Source organism: Peromyscus californicus, unplaced genomic scaffold, assembly GCF_007827085.1.
Source record: "Peromyscus californicus insignis strain IS unplaced genomic scaffold, ASM782708v3 Scaffold_16__1_contigs__length_79575227, whole genome shotgun sequence".
NCBI classification, from domain to species: Eukaryota; Metazoa; Chordata; class Mammalia; order Rodentia; family Cricetidae; genus Peromyscus; species Peromyscus californicus.
The window spans coordinates 73,354,949-73,375,895 of NW_026294458.1; the positions used below are offsets into that span (position 1 = coordinate 73,354,949).

General features: G+C 49.0%; 2 protein-coding genes across 4 annotated transcripts in view; one reads left to right on the forward strand and one right to left on the reverse strand.

Moving 5' to 3' along the window:
• Smim11 (small integral membrane protein 11) overlaps window positions 1-20,947 on the forward strand; it is an 81,959-nt gene that overhangs the window by 9,236 nt on the left and 51,776 nt on the right. The window contains exon 4 of one of the 3 annotated variants that reach the window (XM_052741217.1): window positions 1,205-1,409. The exons of the other annotated variants lie outside the window; for them this stretch is intronic. The gene's annotated coding sequence lies outside the window, so the exon portion shown is untranslated. Of the gene's footprint in view, window positions 1-1,204; window positions 1,410-20,947 lie in introns of those variants that run through there. 3 annotated transcript variants of the gene reach the window in all.
• CUNH21orf140 (chromosome unknown C21orf140 homolog) lies at window positions 7,922-17,000 on the reverse strand. Its single transcript, XM_052741214.1, has 2 exons — window positions 16,287-17,000; window positions 7,922-13,180 (listed from the first exon to the last, which is right to left on the reverse strand). Exon 2 carries the CDS (start codon window positions 12,163-12,165, stop codon window positions 11,410-11,412), a length of 756 nt encoding a protein of 251 aa, XP_052597174.1. The 5' UTR covers window positions 12,166-13,180; window positions 16,287-17,000; the 3' UTR covers window positions 7,922-11,409.

Consider the following 20,947-nt stretch of genomic DNA (forward strand, 5'->3'; position numbering starts at 1 on the left):
GGTAGACCATGATCGTTGACTCTCATGTATGGATCTGTTTCTTCACTTATCAAACCGGACTCCAGGCCTCTCAGGATTCAAATATAGTGAGCAAGGATTCTAGATTCTAGATTAGAGTTCCAGAATCCGGCTGCAGAGCAGAGTTTCCTACACAGCTGCGTGGATGGTGTGTTGCTTGTTGAGAATACAGATTCTCAGGCTCCCGCCTCAGGAAAGGGCACGATGTCCCCGGTTCAGTCTGGGCAGTGTTTCATTTGAAAACCCACCAGGGGATTTTCAGTCTGCTCAGCTCCAGGTCGCCGAGCAGACCACTGAACTGGCTTCACAGCGCTGCCCACCCGACGCCACGCTTCTGAAAGTAGGCGTTCCCTCGGCTGTTGGGAGTAGAGCAGGTGTCTTAGTGACGGAGGCGAGACCGGAGCACTAAGGGGTGATTTTGGGCTGGGCATTTTACTGCGCATTTCATGCATGGCTGCATTCCTCGCCCCCCACTGACAACTCTCTGAGAACAATAGGGACCGGAGCTGGCAATTGAACTGCCCTGCTCACTCACAAGCTGTGTTATCTCCCCACAAAAATGAGACCAGAGGAGCGCGGCGGTCCTGCCACAGGCCCTCGAAGCCTGCCACCACTCGCCGGTCCTCAGTGAGTGGAGACTTCTGCAGGCGGAAGAACCCACCCCCTGGAACCTTGCCTTTCAAAAATTGTCTTATTGACTGAAATGCAAAAATAAGCAGGAAGTGCGTGGCCCCAGTGCTAGTCGGAGGAGAGGGAGTGATTAGCGACTCGAAATGCTGAGAACAGACAGTTAGTTGAAATGCTGGTTGGGTTATATTGCAGGCAGAACCATGATTCTGGTTACCCGAGAAGCTGGGAAGATGGGGTGTGACGTCAGCGTCTGTTATGCCCCACTTTTCCATTGAGCCCATGTCAAACTGTGGGTGTGCAGTCCACGTAGAACTGATGGGGAGATGGCCTTCCAGGATAGCAGCTTGTCCCGAGCCTGCTTTTAAGAAAAGAATCTTCAGAGAGAAAGCAAGCCATGCTGTCCAAAGGCACCGATGAATAGGTCAGGCTGAGTGGCCCCCACTGCAGTCGGAATGCTCGTACATTGACAGAACACTCATGCATTGATGCCGAGTGTGCAAAGCAGTGCTGTGTGTCCAGCGCCTCCCTCATTGCTGTGGTCTCCCTTCCTTTCTAGATTTTTCTATTTAAATGTAAGCTTGGGTGGACTCCAGCAGAGAAGAGAGAAGAAAGACCTAGTGATTTAGGGATTACCGGATGTCAGAGGACGCGCTTCCAGCCTGGACCTTTAACTTAGTGATTAACAGTGTGAATTTTGTATGTTTATAGAAGAACCAGTATTTTGTTACTGAAATAAAGTACATTTCTAAAAAAAGGCTGTCTGCGATCTCTTCCTCCCTCCCTCTCTCCTTCCTCCCCTCCCTCCTCCCCTCCCTGTCCCCTCCTTCTTCCTTCCCCCCTACCCCACACTTTATGGGAGGACTCAACCCCTCTTTTCCCAGGCACATGCTGGTTGTGGAGTTGTGATAGCAAATCTTGGGTGCATGCGTGTGCGTGCCCAGGTCGGGGGTGACACCGCTGAGGGATGGTCCTCGGCGATGACAGCATCAGTCGAAGCCTCAGCCCGCTTGTCCCCACTCACCACCATGCTCCTTCAGGAGCAGCTTGTTTCCATGGTGACTGTGTGCTTGTCTATGACAGATCCATGAGAGCTGGACCCTCCGCTGGTCTGAGAGGGTTTCTGTGGTGAGGGATCTCAGTAGCTAGGTCTAGAAAGAGCTACTTGGTGGAGGCGTGGTGGCTCACGAAGCCTAGTTCTGGGAGGCTGAAGTAGGAGCGCTGCCAACATTTAGAGGCTAGCCTGTGCTACACAGTGACTTCCTGACCAGTCGACTGATGCTTTCCTATCTGAGAGGAGACTTGGCACCTAACAGACTGGGGTCTCGAGGCGTAATTCTCTCGCCTCAAGGCTCCTGAGTGGATTGGAGATGCCGGTACAGAATGACCCTCAGGTCACAAGGGACAGGTGTTAAAACAGGCAAAGGGGTATGCTACCCGAAACTGCCTCAGCCCACGCTGCAGGAGGCTGCTCCAACTTTTGCCCCGGAGCTAGCTACCACCTCTTCTCTGACCGACTCCACTCTGGCCTGGGACTATCCCGGGGCGTAGATGGGCAGAGCCCAAGGTTTCAGGTTCTGTGGCTGTGCCTAGATGGTCACACCCTGGACCATAGCCAATTCTCATGCCTCAGTCAGGGCCTCCCTGTAGCCTGCCAGGTGGACCCACTTCATTTCAAACCTCTATGAGCTACTCACTTTGCAGAGTTAGGACATAACTGTTTCCCAGCATGCCTGACCTCAGACTCAGGGCACTGGACACCACCTCCCACTCCCACTCATCCACATACCCCCTACGTTCATGACAGAGAGGTCCACTGGCTTTAACCAAGTCATCCTGACCAGCAGGTATTTATCTGAAGCTCACCTTCCTGGGTGTTGGGGTCTAAAGCTTACCCTTTAGCTTTGGAGAGCACGTGGCTGTCTTCCTGGAACATTCCATAGATGATGACCCAGGGGTTGGGCTTAACCACTGACCACACCCATTACTTTTCTGTGACCGGTGTGGAGTTTGTTATTTTCCTTTACCCCCGCCTATGCACGCTTCTGCCACTAGGGGGTGATGATCAATCACCCCTTGCCCGCGTTGAACTTACTGCATTTGTAAGTGAAGCCTGGGCATCTGTAGCTATATTTTAAATAGTTGGTTCGGAAGCAGCGGCTGGAAGTTGGCAGGCAGACAGGATGGTGTGGCTCACAGCCAGAAGCCCTATTGGGACCTCAGCCAGCAGCTGGTCCATTACTGAGAAGGCACAGTTAGAAAATAGACAGCCATCTGGGGTAGCTCTCAGTTGTCACAAGGAACACGAAGGGAAACCCATGTTCTCCCCGTGAGACATCCTCAGCGTTCCTTGTGCAGATCCCTGTTAACCTCACACGCACCCCTGATCGACCTTCTTTGGTTACGCTGGTAAAGGAGGAGAGACTGCTAGAAGAAGAAACAAGCAGACCAGGCCAGAGAACACCTGATCTCCATGTGTCATACAGTGCAGTCGGTGGCCAGCCGCTCCACATCATGCACCCACGTGATGACATTTGTCCCTTATGGTGACCTTGGAAAAAAATGGTTAAGTGGTTTCCCACACTTTGATCGAGGAGGCAGAGATGGATGCAATGTATTTCAGAAACCACAGAGCCCTGGCTGTGCTCAAATTCCATGGAAGGAAACAGATGTTCAGCCACTGGTTCCCAAGGACTTCCACGAGCCGAGCCTTCATGGTGCTGCCCACCCTGGCTTCATTGTGTCTATGTTCCAGAGTTTTGCTCAGCACAGGATTAGTGCCAAGCTCAGGGTTCAGTGATGGGAGGTGTTCAGATATGACTGTAGGGAACCCTCTCTCTGCTGCCAGAAGTATGTAAATGGTCGAGGTGGGTCAGGCTGTCTCCTGTCAGGACGGGAACCAGACTCTTTATGAGAGCTTTCTCGTGGCTCCAGCTGTGGAAGATGTCTGGAACTGGCCAGGTCCACGTGGCTTCAGGACCTAGAGGAGAGAGGTGGGAAGTCCGTGACTTGAAGCTTCCACCCCATCCCCAGGGTCTATGGTGTCTTCCTTTAGTGAGGCCTCTTTAAACCCTTCTATTGCCATTCTGTAACCTGGACATAATAGAACGATATAATTATTTTGTGATCTGAGAGTTAATATTAGTTATTAAGGTTGGAATGAGTATATTTTCCAACAGCCAGCCACCAAGGGAGACTGGAGTGCTTGGCACATTGCAGCTAATTAAATGGCTGACATAGCTTCTGGGTTTATTGTCAGTTAATAAATTCTGACACATGGAAATCTATAAGCATATCTATCCATATTTCCACTACAGCACACTCATGACCTTTGTTCTGATCTGTGTTGACCAAGGCCTGGAGCTTAAGCCAAAATATGACCTTCTGTTTTTTTTTTTTTTAAACACTGGGTGAGCCGTGCACTGGTCTGCCTCTGCCTAGATGCCCTCCCGTAGAGCTCTCCCGCTCCTCCTCTCTGTACTCTTCCAAATGTTCTGTAGTGATGTCGCAGCACAGGCCCAGCCTCTGAGCTCTCATTCACAAACTCACATCTTGCTGAGCCTGGGGGCTGCTCCACCACTGAGTCCAGACTTCCTAGAGCACCCAGACTTGTTTTTTCTGGCAATCCTGAGCTGTTGTCAAACACATAGAAGGCACCAGAATATTTGATGAGTATGTACTGATGACCTCAAAGAAAGGGAGCAGGAAGCTTCCCCAAGACCATAAATGCCTCCCCAATCCATCCTCTCCCTTCTCTCTTGGCAAGACCATAAATGCCTCCCCAATCCATCCTCTCCCTTCTCTCTTGGCAACACCATAAATGCCTACCCCAGTTTATCTTCTCCCTTCCCTCTTGGCATACTCCTAAGGTGTTTTGTCTCTATAATCCTGAGTTTTTGTGTTTGATTTTTTTTTCAAGACAGGGTCTCTTTGTGTAGCCCTGGCTGTCCTGTAACTTGCTCTGTAGACCAGGCTGGCCTCAAACTCAGAGATTTGCCTATCTCTGCCCCCCGAGTGCTAGAATTAAAGGCATGTGCCACCACTGCCTGGATAATAATCCTGAGTTTTACATATCTATAGTACCACCAACTTAAAGACTCATGTCCCAGCTCTCCTTGTGACCAAGTCTGACTAATCAAGTTTGAGCACGTTAGGACTTCCTGATGAGTTCATTTACAGGAAGGAGATGCACTGGAGAGCCATGTCAGGGGTTAAGAGCACTGGCTGCTCTTTCAGAGGACTAAGGTTTGGTTCCTAGCACCCACATGGTGGAGCACAACAGTCTGGAAGACCAGTCCCAGGGGATCCAATGCCCTCTTGCCTCCGTACATACCAGACACTCACGTGGTACATGCACGTAAGTGTAGATAAAACACCCACACACAGAAGAGAACTTATTTCCTTAAAAGCTGATATAAGGGCTGAAGAAGAGCTGACTTGTAAGAGTTACACAGGCATGAGTAGCCTGGTTCAAATCCTCATCACCCACATAAAAAGCCATGTAGGTGGAGTTTTTTTTTTTTTTTTGGTCAGGACTACTGGTCAGCTCTGTCCTGCGAGCCACTCCCAAATAACCACACAGAGACTTATTATTATTTATAAATGCTCAGCCAATAGCTTAGGCTTGTTATTAACTAGCTCTTTTTTTTTTTGAGATTTATTTATTATGCATGCAGTGTTCTGCCTGCATGTATCCCTGCAGGCTGGAAGAGGGCACCAGATCTCATTACAGATGGTTGTGAGCCACCATGTGGTTGCTGGGAATTGAACTCAGGACCTCTGGAAGAACAGCCGATGCTCTTAACCTCTGAGCCATCTCTCCAGGCCTTTCTAACTAGCTCTTACAACTTAAATTAACCCATATTTCTTATCTACGCTTTACCACATGGTGGTACCTTTTTTCAGCATGGTGTGTTCATCTTCTACTTCCTCAGCATCTTGCTGGTAACTCCTTGTGATGCTGCCCTTCTTCCCAGCATTCTCTCTGCCATGAAAATCCTGCCTAGCTATTGGCCAGTCAGCTCTTTATTAACAATGAGAGCAATACATCTTTGCAGTGTACAGAAGGATTATTCCACAGCAAAGCCAAGTGTAGCCTGGGCTCCTGTGCCACAGTGGGGGGTGGGGGGTGGGTGGGCAGAGACAGGGTGGTTACTCAGACTTACTGGCTGCCAGATTAGTTCTAGTTTCAGTGAGAGACCCTACCTCAGAGGAACAGGGCAGAGAGAGAGATAAAGCAAGTCATCCAGTGTCCCCCTTCCTCTGTGTGCATGCAGGTGTGCACATCTGCCCATACACATGTGCACACACCACATCCACACACATCCCCAAGAGTGGATGAGGTGGGCCGCTGTATAGATAACTGTAAAGCACTGGCCTGGCGCGCTCAAAGCTCTGGGTTCCATCCCTAGAACTGCAAATAGTAAATGAAAAGGAGATGAGATGTGCCCGGCGGTGGTGCATGCCTTTAATCCCAGCACTCGGGAGGCAGAGCCAGGCAGATCTCTGTGAGTTCGAGGCCAGCCTGGTCTACAGAGTAAGTTCCAGGACAGCTAAGGCTGTTACACAAAGAAACCTTGTCTTGAAAAACAAAAGAAAGAGATGAGTTGAGCCCTGTGTCCTCCTTTCTCGTTTGCCTGCTGGAACACTAATGCAGTGGCTCACTCATCAACTGTTTTGAACTATGAGGTAGCTTTGAGGCCCAAACCAAGTCTGAGATAATGGAGCTATGAGGAAGTCCCTACAGGTGTCATGGCAGGCAGGGAACCGTCTGCAAAGAGGTGAGAATGAAAACTCAGTTCAGCCTGACTTAGCCTGGATCCAACTTCAGGAGTCTGATGTCAAGCAGTTTATTGCCGGCATATTTAAACACAACAGAACTCTGGGAAAGTCCAGGTTTGCAGGAAACAACCATCCCAGTTCCAGGTGCACAATGAAGTTTAAAGTGTGACTACATAGAGACTCCTTTGCACAGTACATGTGACCGTGAAGACAGGTTCTATAGTGTAAGGGCGTAGGCTCCAGTCTTGTCTCTGAGAGAGAGAGCCTAGAGATCAGCAGGGTCTAAAGTACCTGTGACATCCCCCTAAAGATGGTCCTATTTACTAAGAGCTAAAGACAAAGGTCTAATAGGGAAGAGTCTGGGATAAACGTCCCCAGAGGTTTGGGTGAGGTCTGCCTCTACAGATAACAAAGGTCTCCAGGCTGTTAACAGCCTCCACTCCCAGCTTTCTGGGTGGAATGCAGGTATTTTACGCTCCATTGAAGAGACAGTCCTGTGTTTTTAGCATTCCTGGTTTCCCTAGTGATTTGTGGGTAAAAAGACCTTTGTTCTCACAACAGAGCTAGGACCCTGGGCCCTGGTGCCTGAGGGCCATTGTGCGCCATGGACGGTCTCCTTGGCACTTCTTACTTTGATGGGTGAGAGGATGCACCTGACAGTCTGGTGACATCTTTGTGGATTCCTGGCCCAACCTAATGCCATGAAGAGATGGACACAGGGACTTCCTTGTAGGAAGACTTGGATTCTGTTTCTCATCATCTGGCCACTGGCAGTGTATGTGTCTAGGTGTCAGTCACCAACCCAGTCATGTCTGGGTTTGTAAATGGGCCTAAAGGTCACTGCCCTGGACGTAGTAGTTGTCTGAACCAAGCAAAACTGAATATGGAAAGAAGAGTTGCCATGCACCAAAAAAAGAATCACCCATGGAAGAAATGTGTACCATTTGTGGGACTGTCCAACTGGGTTGGCACTCTAGAGGCAATGAGCAAAGGTTTTATTTGCATATTATGTTGCTTGCTTTTCTCCTGCTGGGATAAAATGCCTGACAGGGGGACCCTAAAGGAGGAAGGATGGACTTGGATTCAGGTATAGTCCAAGTGGGACATGGTCTTGGTAGGACATGGTAGGACAGCTGTCTTTTGGTGGCAGGAGCTGGTAGAAATGGCTGCACCGGCAAGGAAGGAAGGACTGGAAGCAGGACGAGGGGGGAGGGGGAGCCCTCAAAGTATACCCTCCGATGACCCTCTTGGCTTGTTAGACCTACGGCATCCCAAACGGTGCTACTAGCTGGGGACCAGGTATCAAAACACAGGATATGCCAGGTGGGGTGATATCTAAACTATCACATTTATTCACACTGGTTCTAAGACAGCATCATTTTCTAGACCACCATGTTCTTGGGCATCTCCTCTGGTCCTTCCCAGGTGGGAAGACAGTGGGGGTGGGGGTGGGGGTGGGGATAGTTATTAGAAGCAGAGAGGCCAGAGAGAGTGGGATTGTCCATCAGCCCACCCTCAGGAGAGACTAACACCACCAACACCACAAATGCTACTCTAGAGGACACGTCTGTGGTGATGTGGCTCAACCCTGCACTGGTGTGTGTGCTGGTGTGTGTGCTAGTGTGTGCACTGGTGTGGGGTGCTGTCCACTATTACCTTCATTGGGCTCTTCCCAGAGAGCCCCTGGGCCGTGTTGTCCAGCCTCCCTGTCCCACCTCCACAAGGATAAACTTGTGATTCCCATCACCTATGGGATTGTCATAAATGCCAGGGGACAAAGTTGGCTCCTCAAATAACAGAAAGGAAATGAAGGTAGAGACATTAGTTTAACTGTGACCTCAGCCATGACACGGGCTTCATTTTGAGCTCTCAGGAAGGGCTGGGCGTCTGTGGTGGCTTCGGCACGCAGGACTCCATTTTAAGGCCCTCAACCCATTTTCCTGATGAGTTGATTGGGCCTCAGGGAAGCCAAGCAACTTTGGCAAGGTCTCAGGATTCCCACAGGGGCCCCTGGTCCCAAGGTGGGTGTGGCCTCTGATTTTCTGCTTTCGTTTCTGTGTGTATCACAAACGCACGTTTCATAATTGTGAGTCTGGGGTTGCGTTACCAAACTGCACATTAAGGTGCCCCGCTGAGGGCACTGGTTATGCTGAACTCTCTTCTGCTCCCTCTTCTCAGCATTAAACAAAGCTTCAAAGCAACGGAGCTCCAAGCCCGCTGTGTAGATGAGAAACACTCCCACGCCCTTATCTGGTCATCTGATACCCACAGGATGTGCAGTTGCTTTGCTTAGTTGTTTGTTTGTATTTATTTTGCACTGCAAACTCATGAGGCTTTAAAAGTGTCCTGCCTCCCCTCGATTTTATGTTGAAATACGTTTTGTTGTGGTGTGTAGCTGATGCTGAGTGGTTCCTGTGTTGATTTTCTTATAAGTTGTAAATGAGGAGTCGAGCATGCTCCAAGTGGAGCACGGTGGACAAGACTGTCCTTATGACCTGACTACCTTAGGGATTTGGCTCACCCCTCAGCTTCCGTGTTTGTCAAAGGGAAGAGTGATAGCAGCTTCCTGGCAGGTCGTCTCAGACAAGAGGTAGTGTGGGTAGTGATGTAGTAATCAAGTCAGTGTGGGTAGTGACGAGGTAAACAAGGCATTGTGGGTAGTGACGTGGTAAACGAGGTACTGTGGGTAGTGATGTGGTAAACGAGGCAGTGTGATAGTGCCTTAACTGTGAACTGTATATGAATCTTAGCTCTGTGCACAGCAGCTCCTCCCACAGGTTTGTGCCCCAGGTTTCCACATCTGTAAAGTGTAGACACAGTCATCCCTCCATTGCATCTGCTGTGATGTTGAAGTGAATTAACGCATGCAGTAGCTGGCCCACGTAGACACAGACACATCAAGTATGAGGAGAGTTGACACCAGAGTCCACTTATCACCCTAGAACTCTGGGTAGTGTGAGGTCAATATCATCAATATAGTCAAAGGGCAACCCCATTTACAGCCCCAAACTCAGGCGTGTGTCACTTGCGTCTGCACAGTGACAGCTAAAGAGACCAAGGAAGTCTAAATACCAGTCATGCTCACTGCTCCCAAGGAATTTAAACCTCACAGCACTTGTGAAGTAGAGAAAAGACCACACAAGTGTGCTACACAGAGTTGGTTTGGCAGCTTAATTGCCGAAGAGAAACGGTGTGTTTAAGGAGCAGAGTAAGGGGCCATTGCCAGCTTCGTGGCCGTGGTTGACCAGAGCATTCAGGTCCTGCCTTCTAGAGCTGTGTCTTCTTCCGTGGCAAAGAGTCTTTGTGTATGTGGTCCAGTGAAGGACGTTAGGATGTGAAGATCGTGTCAAATGGACTCTAAGTACAAAGACGGGAGATCTGACCCAGGGGAGAAGAAAAGTGATAAGGCACTAGCCAAAGGGCAAGCCAGCCATCTGTGGAGACGTCTGTGGCAGTCTTCCCCAGAGCCCCGAGCAGTGTGGCCATGCTATTTATAGCTTGATTCAGATCAGTGTGACTGATGTCTGGCTCCCTATGCCCAGAACAGGAAAGATTAAGCTGCTGCTCCCAGCCACCAGATTTGGAGTCATTTGTTACAGCAGTCATCGGAAGCCCATACAGCACAGTGTAAAAGTTGGATCTGCAACAGGTGGAACTTGGTAGGTGCCCATGGTTGGCAGTTTGGGGTGTGACCCCCTTAGGTAAGATGTATGTTAAGATCCGCTTTCCCAGCTTGAAAAGTCTGCTGAACCCACCACTTGTGACTGAAGGACACTGAAGCCCTGGACACCTCTTTTCACCCCACAGCCTCTTTCTGAATAGCACAGGAAGGTTCTAGAAAGAATAAAGCTAAGCCAAGACCATGAAGCATTCTGTGTCTGGCGAGAACCTGGCTTCATGGCTTCATCTGCAGTTAAGTCTGATGGGAGTCAGCTGGAAACTTTCACAAGCTATTTTTTAATAGACTATCTTTAGAGCATTTTTTTTTAAGGTTCGGCAAAACTGAACACAAAGAGCAGAGTTCCCACGCCCTCTTTGCTCCTGCCTCGTGGCTTTCCATACTTTCCCATGTTGGCCATTATTTTATGCACCTCAGGGTGATTCCTTCTGTTGTAAAGTTATTGTTTGAACATAAACAAGAAGAATGAACTTGGTGGTGGGTTCCACAGGGGACAGGCCTTTTCTGTAACGAACACTCAACCACCAATCCTTCCGGCCCACAGCAGGCACCCTGAGTTTGAACAGGGTGTTGGACCAACTGCAGGAGGCTCAGCTCAGAGTCCTGAGGTAAACCATGGCAGCCTTGGACCCTCCTGATGGGATTCTTGCAGGTTGGATATGTGGGTTCCATAGTGCCCCCTCTCATGCCACCCATTTACCTAAGACCTGTTGGACCATGTGGTGTCTCCCTGGCTCCCTCTGGTGGACCACCCCCTTGCCTTAGACATATGGTGGGGTTTGACCTGTGCAGAGGCTGCTCACCCACCACCACCTCACAGAAGAAGAGCATTTACTTGGCCATCTGATCATGTCTCTTGCTCATAGCAAGCTAGATCTTCCTGGATTATTTTGACTGAAGATTATTGGCTTAGTCCTTAATGTTGAGTGTTTTTATTTTTTTTTAAATAACTACACACTGGGTTCTCTTTTTTTTTCTTAAACCTAAATTTTGACCATATAGCCTTTAATTTTGCTCACCACTACCGTCCTCTGGGCTTGAGTCTTCCCTATCCTCCCTGTGAACATGGTCCTTAAGGTAGCTATCACAAGATGAGAGCTGAGACTGTCCCCTATAATTATCAACAAACTTTAATGGCGCCTCTAGGAACCACAGGACCTTGCCAGCACCCCCAGGAACCTCTCAGTCCAGGCAGCATTCTTGTGGGTTCACTCCTGAGGTGTCGTGGTGACAGAGGGCCAGAATCAAACTCCACAGTTAGCAGTAAAGGCCATCCGGCTGGTCTCTTCATGGAGGAGACGCCCTTAAGAAAACTTGCCCAGATAGTGGTTCTCCCACCTCCGCACTTTGCTGGTCAGGGCCTTCCACTTGCTCAGGCTGACCTTTTCGATCCCTTTGCTAATTAAGTCGCTGAAAAGTATGTACTGGTACGCGTAGACGTTGTCGACAGACTGCAGACAAAACTCCTTCCTGTTGTTGATGATGAACCACTTCATAGAAGACCAGGCGGAGTCTAAGGGGTTCAGGTAGTTATAGGGGGAGGGCAGAGAGATTAGTTCATGGCCATAGGACTTGGCCACTCCCGGAGAACACACGATGCTGGTTAAGTTAATGCTTGCTGGGGCACAGGCCTGGGCGCCCCCCTCCTTATCGGCCTTTGGTTTCATCTCGTCTTGTTGCCTTTGTCCTTTGACCACAATGGCGCACTTCCCATAGGCCTTCTTCACAACGTCACAGAACTCAAAGAAGAGACTGTCTTCCGGTTTGATGCACAGGTCATCTCTTAAGAACATCCGGTATTTCCAAGGCACCCACCCTTGACTGCCTCCAGCATGCAGAATACACCAGGTTGGAGTGTTCATGTAATAGCTGTCACTAAAATCTTCCCCAGTGACAAGGGTTTCTGGGATCTCAGTTTCCCCAAAATACACAGTCTTATATCCATCATATTGCAGAGTTCTCAGAGTGTTCAGATACTGGAGACACTGCTTCCTCCTGACGCTGTCAAACTGAGTTCTGATGACAATGTTCTTCAGAAGAGAGTTTGTCAAGCGAGCCATGGGAGCTCCCCAAGTGGCTTACATCTCCCCATCGGGGGAGTTCTGGAAGGAGCAGGATGATGACCTCATAAAGGGCTTGCTCATAGCTGTGCCAGTGCCGTAGCTACACTTCAGACACAAAGCATCACGAGCCGCATGCTCAGAACACCAACCACGGAAAATGCCACCTGACATCCCTCTGGAATAGATCTTTTTATGGTGGTCAAGTTTCTGGCTCCTTTCCATGCGGATATCAGGATAGATGTCATATTCATCCATTCATTTCAGAGGTATTTACTGATTGTGCCATGTGCCAAGGGATAGCCACGGCGTGTTCAGGGAAGCCTGGAGTGTGAGTGTTGTGTGCCTGTGTACATGCGGAAATTGTGCCACCTGCCTGCCCACTTTTACAGTTGTTTTCCCAGATGGCAGAGAGTGAAAGAAACAAGCTGTATGCCTGTCCCTCTTAGGGGCTGCCAATACTTGAGCCGATTCAGCACATTATCTGAAAAGCATTTGATTTGTTATAGCTTTTTGAGACAAAGTCTTGCTATGTAGTCCTAAGTGGCATAGTATTTGACCCAGGCTGGCCTTTTACTTTTAGCAATCCTCCTGCCTCGGCTATTTAATTTCTGGGATTACAGATATGCACCACCACATTCAGCAGTACTTTGTTTTATACTTGGGGAAAATGACGGTTTGCCTCACTTTCTCTCGACTTTTTTTAATTTCCTTTGTGTTTTCTTGTCCTTTAATCAAAGCCAAAGGTGCTTCGTAAATGTGCTGAGTGGGTCCTCCAAACAACAGTGTGGGCAAAAGACTGGACTGGTCGTTTGCTTCTCTGTCAAATGACTGGGATCTCCCCTTCCCTGACCCCGATTCACCAGGGTTTTCTTGGACTCAGGCAAACCCGGACTATCACCACAGCCAAGTTCACAAGAAGCGTATGGTTACCAGACATCCCCCCAGAGGCCACAGGCAGCCGCTTCAGTTTGTAATTGTCTTGTGGCCGTTTTCTCTGGAGACGTTCCTTTAGCTGTGGAAAACACGTTAAAGATCAAATTTGATACAGATACCAAGTATGTGACCAGAGCACTCTGAACTGGTGACGGTGTCCCATAGTCCCCCTGTTCAGAAACTCCACTTGTTCCCTCTCCTGCCCGAAGGCACCCAACAGGCCATAATGGCCGTGCAATGTCACTTGGATACAACCTTCTGTTTCTCTTACGAGAAGTTTACAGATGTGGGAAACTTGTTAAAAGTATGGGAGAACATACATGTGTGTTTTATGTTTTGACAGGTATGCCCATTTAATTATATTTCACATAGAAATTACAGGAGAATAAACACTAGACTGATTACTTAGCAGAAGGAGAGAATGGAGGAAAAAACAGGATATCCATATCTCATGAATACATCCTGCTCTCTAGATTTATTCAGTTTTAGCAGGTATGCATGATTATATTCAAATTGCAACTTAAACCACAAAACAAAAAACTAGCACAAAACAATATCTAAATAATACAAATAACACCAAATGATAAACTAAGGTGGTTTGTTGTTGTTGTTGTTGTCTTGTTTTGTTTTTCACCGTGTCGGTAACAAAATCTCACAAACCAAAATGACAAAATCTCACAAACAATGACAAAAACAGTCATGTAGACTAATGGGACAGAAGAGGGGACCTGGAAGTAAACCTCACAGCCTCAACCCTTCGATTTTCAACTGTAAAAGTGCCCAAAACATATTGGCAAAAAGACACATCGTGTTGGAAAACTGATATCCATATGCAGAAGAATGAGGTGGTCCTGTCTTTTTTTTTTTTTTTTTTTTTTTTTTGGTTTTTCGAGACAGGGTTTCTCTGTGTAGCTTTGTGCCTTTCCTGGAACTCGCTTGGTAGCCCAGGCTGGCCTCGAACTCACAGAGATCCGCCTGGCTCGAGGTGGTCCTGTCTAAAGGTCACTCTGTAAGATGTAAGACCGGAAATCTTGAAATGAGTAAAGGAAAGCAGTTGAAGCTACAGATTCGGGTAATGACGTCACTAGCTCAGGAATTAACAAATGAGATTACGTGAAATTAAAAAGCTCTTGTTCAGCATTTTTAGCCATCAGGGAAATGCAAATCAAAACCACATTGATGCCAGGCAGTGGTGGCACACACCTTTTATCCCAGCACTTGGGAGGCAGAGGCAGGTGGATCTTTGTGAGTTCGAGGCCAGCCAGAGAAACCCTGTCTGAAAAAACTAAAAGAACCAAACAAAACCACATTGACGTGGTTCTAGCTCATCATGGTCAAGGTGGCTGTCATAAAAAACAAACAACAAAACAAGTATGAAAGAAAAGGAGTCCTTCCAAACTGTTAACAGTTGTGTGAATATGCACAGCCACTGTGGAAGGTCTGAGGGTTTATCAAATAATACTGATAATTAAAACAAGAGCTACCACACTACCCAGCTCCTAGGTATATGCTTTTTCACCCTGGGTTTGATCTCTGGGTCCCACATGGTAGGAGGAGAGAGTTGACTCCTGCAAGTGGACCTCCACATGCAGGTTTGGTGTTCACATCACCGACCCACATAAACAAACAAGGAATCAAACGTAACACAGAGAGATGCCTACACACCCATGTTTATTATGGCTCTCCACAGTAGCCAAACTGGAGTGGGCTTAGATGCCCAGAAATGGATGAGTAGATAAACGCACAACACACACACACACACACACACACACACACACACACACACACACACACACACTCACACTGCTCTCCACCCCCACATGGAATGTTTTCACCCTTTAGGGGAATGAAATTGGGCCAGTGAGATGGCCCAGGGAATAGGGGTTTGAGTGAGAATCCCAGATAGTCTCGGGTATTTGAACACTCGGTCACTGACGCTGTTTGTGAAGGTTTAGATGGCACAGCCTTGTTGTCGGAACCACATCACTGGGGGTGAGCGCTGAAGTTAAAAGCCTCACGCCATTGCCAGTTTGCTCTCTGTTCCCTGCTTGTCGTTGGAGATATGCGTGCCCGGCTTTCTGTTCCTACTGCCTGGCTCCACCATGCCTCCCCAGGGTGATGGACCCTTGCCGCTCTGGGCCAGTAAACCAAAACAAACCCTTCCTTCCTTCCGTGAGGATCTTGGTCACGGCATCTTATCCGAGCAGCAGAAAAGTAACTGAAGCATGTAGTAAAGGTGCTTGCTGCCGAGCCTGCCGGCCTGGGACCCACACGGTGGAGGGGGAGAACTAACTCCTGTCACGTGCAGGCTTTGGCACCCACGCCACCCACCCACATAAATAACTGTGTACATACATACATGCATACATACATACATGCATACATACATACATGCATACATACATACATACATACATACATACACACATACATAATTTTTTTTTGAAGAATGAAGCCATGAGGTTTGCAGGAAATGGAAGGAACTAGAAAGAACTGTGTTAACTGAGATAAGACAGACTCAGGGAGACAGACCTCACATTCCCTAGTAGACATAGAAGAAAAAACAAGAGACCTAAAGTAGAAAGAAATTTGTGTGGGAGGGAGGCTGTAATGCCGACAGTCCCTGGGAAAGTAACTACAGCGGGCCTCACAGACTGTGAACGTGGTGTAACGTGGCCGTGGTTTTGTATAATCGTGTACATTAACAGAAAGTAAATACACAAGAAAAGTTGATCAGTATGGAGAGGAAGTAAATAGTCCTTCCTGTAACAAATAAGGAGAAATCTTCCTCCCTTTCCTTCATTCCCTCCACCCCTACCCCCAGTTCCTTTACCTGTTAGTAAATCGTGGAATCCCACAGTGGCCACCCTCAAGGGTGGCACCACCTTGTAGGAAGAGTCCACAAGTCCTGGCAGGAGGGACAGGTTTTGGGAGCCACGAGGGGGCGGGGGTGGGGGGAGACTGGAGGGACCCTAGGTTCCCCAGGAGGGGTGGGGCAGGTCCCATCATGAGAACCCAGGAGGGCACACCGTGAAGAGGGGCTGAGGAGGAGGTGGGCACTTCTAAAGACCTGTGGCTCGACCACATTTCAGTATTCCCGAAGTTTTGTGAGGTCCATTGCGCACTCCCTGTGATGTCCGATTTTAGCGAGAACCAACCGCTTCCTCAGATGGTGTCAGGCTTACCTTCCGCTGTCTCCCAGGTGGTATCGCTCCCTTGTCTTCAGCCAGAGAACCTCTCATTCCTAATTCTTGGTCTTGGTGATTTCCCATCCTCCGACCCCACACTATTCCTGGGTTTCAAGACCCACTTCTCCAAGATGTGCTCCAGTTGAGACTCATCTCTTTTGCTGTTGCAGAATCTGTTGTCATAGTAACCCCACACCAGCACCAGTCTCCTCCCTGAATAATGCCTGATGTTAAGGTGTATGTATTTTGAAAACTCTGCTGCTTTCCTAGACTCTGGGGAATGTGAAGCAGATGTTTCTACAGGGACTGCAGACTCTGTCCAGGGCATGGCCGGGCAAGTCAGTGAGAGTGGATGGCGGAGCACTGACCATGGCTGCCTGTGTGAATGAGTGTTTGTAACGAAGTCACTGCTCAGGGACCGGCACTTGCCCAGAGTGAGGTCACTAGGTCTCCCTGTGTTTACACTGTCCACACACATCCTGGTCGCCAAGTGGTCTGTTCCTTAACACACCTAAGGAGTGAGAGCACTCCCTGCTGGTTCAGTTCTCCCCAGAGCTAGAGGGCAGATATGGCATGTTCCACAAAGGCCTGTGTGTTAAAGCTGGCCTCCACCCTGGAGAGCTACTGGGAGTGGAGGAGCTTTTAGGAGGTGGGCTGTCAGGAGAAGCAGTTAGGGACTGGGGACATAGGAACTCTGGTCTGTGTGCTTGCTCTCTGCCTGGTCCCTCTGTCTCTGTGTATCTCCATTCCTCCCTCCCTCCCTCCCTCCCTCCCTCCCTCCCTCCCTCCCGCGTTCCCTCCCCCCACCACAGTTTCCTACCTCAACACACTGTTCTGTTAGTCCCCACACTAAGTGTGCAGATCTATATTGACGGCAGAAGAGGAAAAGGGCCAAACCACACACAGCTGAAATACCGCCCTCATAAAGGCTTGTGGTCTTTGCTACTTGATAGTAATATGTTTTACTCTTTACCAATTCAGAGGGCAAGTTCGCCTTTCATTGTGAGTGCATCTGATAAAATATGAGAGTAGGAATTTGATATAAAATGCACAATTCAGTTGCCTTTGGGATATGTTAGAGCAAGAATAGGGCTGTGGGGCTGAGGTAAGCCAGCTGGGGAGGACTCCTGGGAGGACCCGTGGGAGGACTCCTGGGAGGACTCCTGGGAAGACCCCTGGGATCCTGGAGCTTCGGCTGAGTATCACTCAGAGCTCAGAGTACTTCGAAACTAGTCACACAAAACACAAAAGGATCTAAACCACCACTAAGCCCCAGGCAGCTGTCACTATCAACAGATGTGCACTGTGGCTAGTGTGGCACAGCACAGCCCACTGTGACTATCAACAGATGTGCACTGTGGCTAGCGTGGTACAGCACAGCCCACTGTGACTATCAACAGATGTGCACTGTGGCTAGTGTGGTACCTCACAGCCCACTGTGACTATCAACAGATGTGCACTGTGGCTAGCGTGGCACAGCCCAGCCCACTGTGACTATCAACAGACGTGTACTGTGGCTAGTGTGGTACCTCACAGCCCACTGTGACTATCAACAGATGTGCACTGTGGCTAGTGTGGTACTGCACAGCCCACTGTGACTATCAACAGATGTGCACTGTGGCTAGTGTGGCACAGCACAGCCCACTGTGACTATCAACAGATGTGCACTGTGGCTAGCGTGGCAGAGCACAGCCCACTGTTTGGAAGCCACTACACTTATTGATTTCAGTAGACAGCCCTACCTCTGTGTGTGTGTGTGTGTGTGTGTGTGTGTGTGTGTGTGTGTGTGTGTGTCTGTCTGTCTGACTGACTGCTGGACCTTTCCAGTCTCCCCAAATGTGCTCCTGGGGAGCACTTCCAATGAGAAGTTGCTCTGCCATATGAGATCACCATGTAGGCCCAGCTGTTCGTGACTGGGAAACAATGTTTTTGGGCACATTAGTCCTGGGCATGGCTCTGGCCCCTTTATCTACTATCTGTTAATCAATCCCTGTGACCCATGTTATTGAAATAAACACCATCACCCCATTTACAAAGCAAACAGGGGGGCAGGTGCCCTCCCTTCTCTTCTCAACAGAGGAAAGACTCCTCGGTTGCTTTTTTCTTTTCTACAGATGACATTTTTAAAAAGAAATCCTTTAAAGAAAACATTAATTTAAAAAGTGTGCTTTCCAGACTGAGGATCGTTGGCCAGGACAAGTAGCATCTTCGCATCTTCAGGACCTCCACGTGATGTTACACAGAGAATGGGAAAGCTGGACCCAGTAGGAGCTCAGGCTCATCCACCCAAGATTTGATCTTCCTTTTCTTATTAGCCAATAAGGGCATGGGAGTGTGCATGTATGTAAGGATGTGTGTGTGACGTGTATGATACATAGATTATATACATGTGTAAATGCACATATGTTGGGATGTATTTACGTATGTGAGTACATGTCTATGTATGTGTAGGTGAGTATACACATGCACACATAAATGTGTGCATGTATGTGTAGGCACGTGGGACTATAAGTACCTTAGCCTGTTGGTGCACACCCAGCTCTCATGAGCTTCCTGTCAGCCAAACTGTAGTGTGAGGACGCCTTCCTCGGGCCTGCAGCCCTTCCATGGCCCACTTTCCATGGTGTTCCCAGTTGTCTGTCCTAGGAAGGGACTGGAAACATTAGTGTGGGTGATGAACAAATTCTCTTCAGCCTCCTTGGCTCCCTGTTCAGTAAAGGCAAAAATTCCCTCATCAAGTTTCTCTGAGATCTCAAGGGAGGAGAGCAAGGGGCAGAGGGTTCCTCCAGGCCCTGCCAGGAGCAGCATCCCCAGCCTGGAGCAGCCTGGGGTTAGAGATTCTAGGTGCACTCTGACCTGAGCATGAGCTCCTACTGGCCTCCAAGTGACCTTCAGATGGAAGCCCTGTCGTTTAGAATAGGGTCTTCTCAGGGACTGACAGGGACCCTTGGGAGCAGACGGCTACAGTTCCTGGCACTTGGGTTAGTTTTGAAAGAAAAATAACCAAGTTTTTCCTCATTCAAATTGATACATAGACATTCAAATACAGAGGTGGTTTGGTTTTGTGTAAATGAAAAGGTAAAGAATGTGATTTAGTCTCCCCTAATGCTCACAGTAGCCCCCAAGGAAACTCTATGGAATGTGGATTGAGAACCTCTAGTCTGGTCCAAGCTTGTTGTAGCCACTAGTTCTGTTCATTGTTTAGGTCTCTGGGCTTCCCAAGTGTAGTGGGGGATGGTACTTCCCTGCCTCGGGGCTGGAAGAAGCATGCCTGGTGAGGGGGGTGGAGGTGATGTCATAGAATGATGATACCTTCCAGGCTACAGCATGTAATGGTCTGGGTCATGGGACTCATCCTCCAACGCAATGTTTTTACCAGGCTGCTACAGCAAGCCTGAGCTTGGCCTCCAGCCCCCAACTCCCTGCAGCGTTCCCATGACATCAGGAAGAAGTGAACTGAGCTGTGTTCAGCCCAGAGTCTGCTGGGCTCTGCAATGGACCACAGGGAGCTGGGGCTCTTAGGGCCCTCCTTCCTAATAGTGATGGCCCATTTTCTAGAAACAAAAAGTGAAGGATTCGGTGACTTTCCATAGCCATACAATGACTGACTAGTGAACTTAAAATGCTGCCATCGCCAGGCGGTGGTGGCGCACGCCTTTAATCCCAGCACTCGGGAGGCAGAGGCAGGCGGATCTCTGTGAGTTCGAGGCCAGCCTGGGCTACCAAGTGAGTTCCAGGAAAGGCGCAAAGCTACACAGAGAAACCCTGTCTCGAAAAACCAAAAAAAAAAAAAATGCTGCCATCATTCCATAGCCTTCCAGGAGAGAATTCAGACAGAAGTGACAGAATGGGACAGACGTTGCTCTCCTCACTCAACCCCCGCTCTGAACCATGGACTACCAGTCCACTGATGCCAGTCTCCCTACTGCCTACCTGGAGGGGGAACAGTTTGGGGGGCAAAAACGTGACCTAGTTAGTTTTCGCTTTCAAAGACAGGCCTAGAATAGGGTCCTCTGAGAGACTGCCCAGATCAGACTAGCCCTCGTCCAGAGCTGTGAGGGACTGTCTTGATTGATAATTGCTGTGGGAGGGCCCAGCCCACTGTGGGCGGCACCATCCCTAAAAGGTGGGGTCTGGGCTGTGTAAGTAAGCTAGATGCGTATGAGCCAGGCAGTGGGCTGGTAAGCAGTGCTCCTCTGTGGTCTCTGCTGCAGTTCCCTCTTGAGTGCCTCCCCTGACTCTCCTCAGTGATGGACTGTCACCCAGAAGAGTCACAGTGTGTCCTCCAAGTTGCATTGGTCATGTTTATTCTAATAACAGAAAGCAAACTAGGGCCCACGTAATGGAAACATCACAGGGCTTCAAAGTCTGCTAGATCAGCCCCGAGACTTGTGTTGGCTGTGTGACAGTGTACACATCTCTCAGCTTCTCTGGGCCTCAGCTTCCTGAACCCCTGGAGTCGGTGAGAGGGTGGCCAAGGCTGGTGTGTGGAAATGCACCAGCACTGTGTAAGATCCTTCAAACTAGATCCCTCCCTCCACTGTACCTTAAAGGTTTGATGGCTGCCAACATGGATTTAATGGCCCCTGTACCTTTCCGACAGAACCCTTTCGGCCCATGTGTTCGGTATCCCCCTAGAAGCATCCCTGGTAACTCCT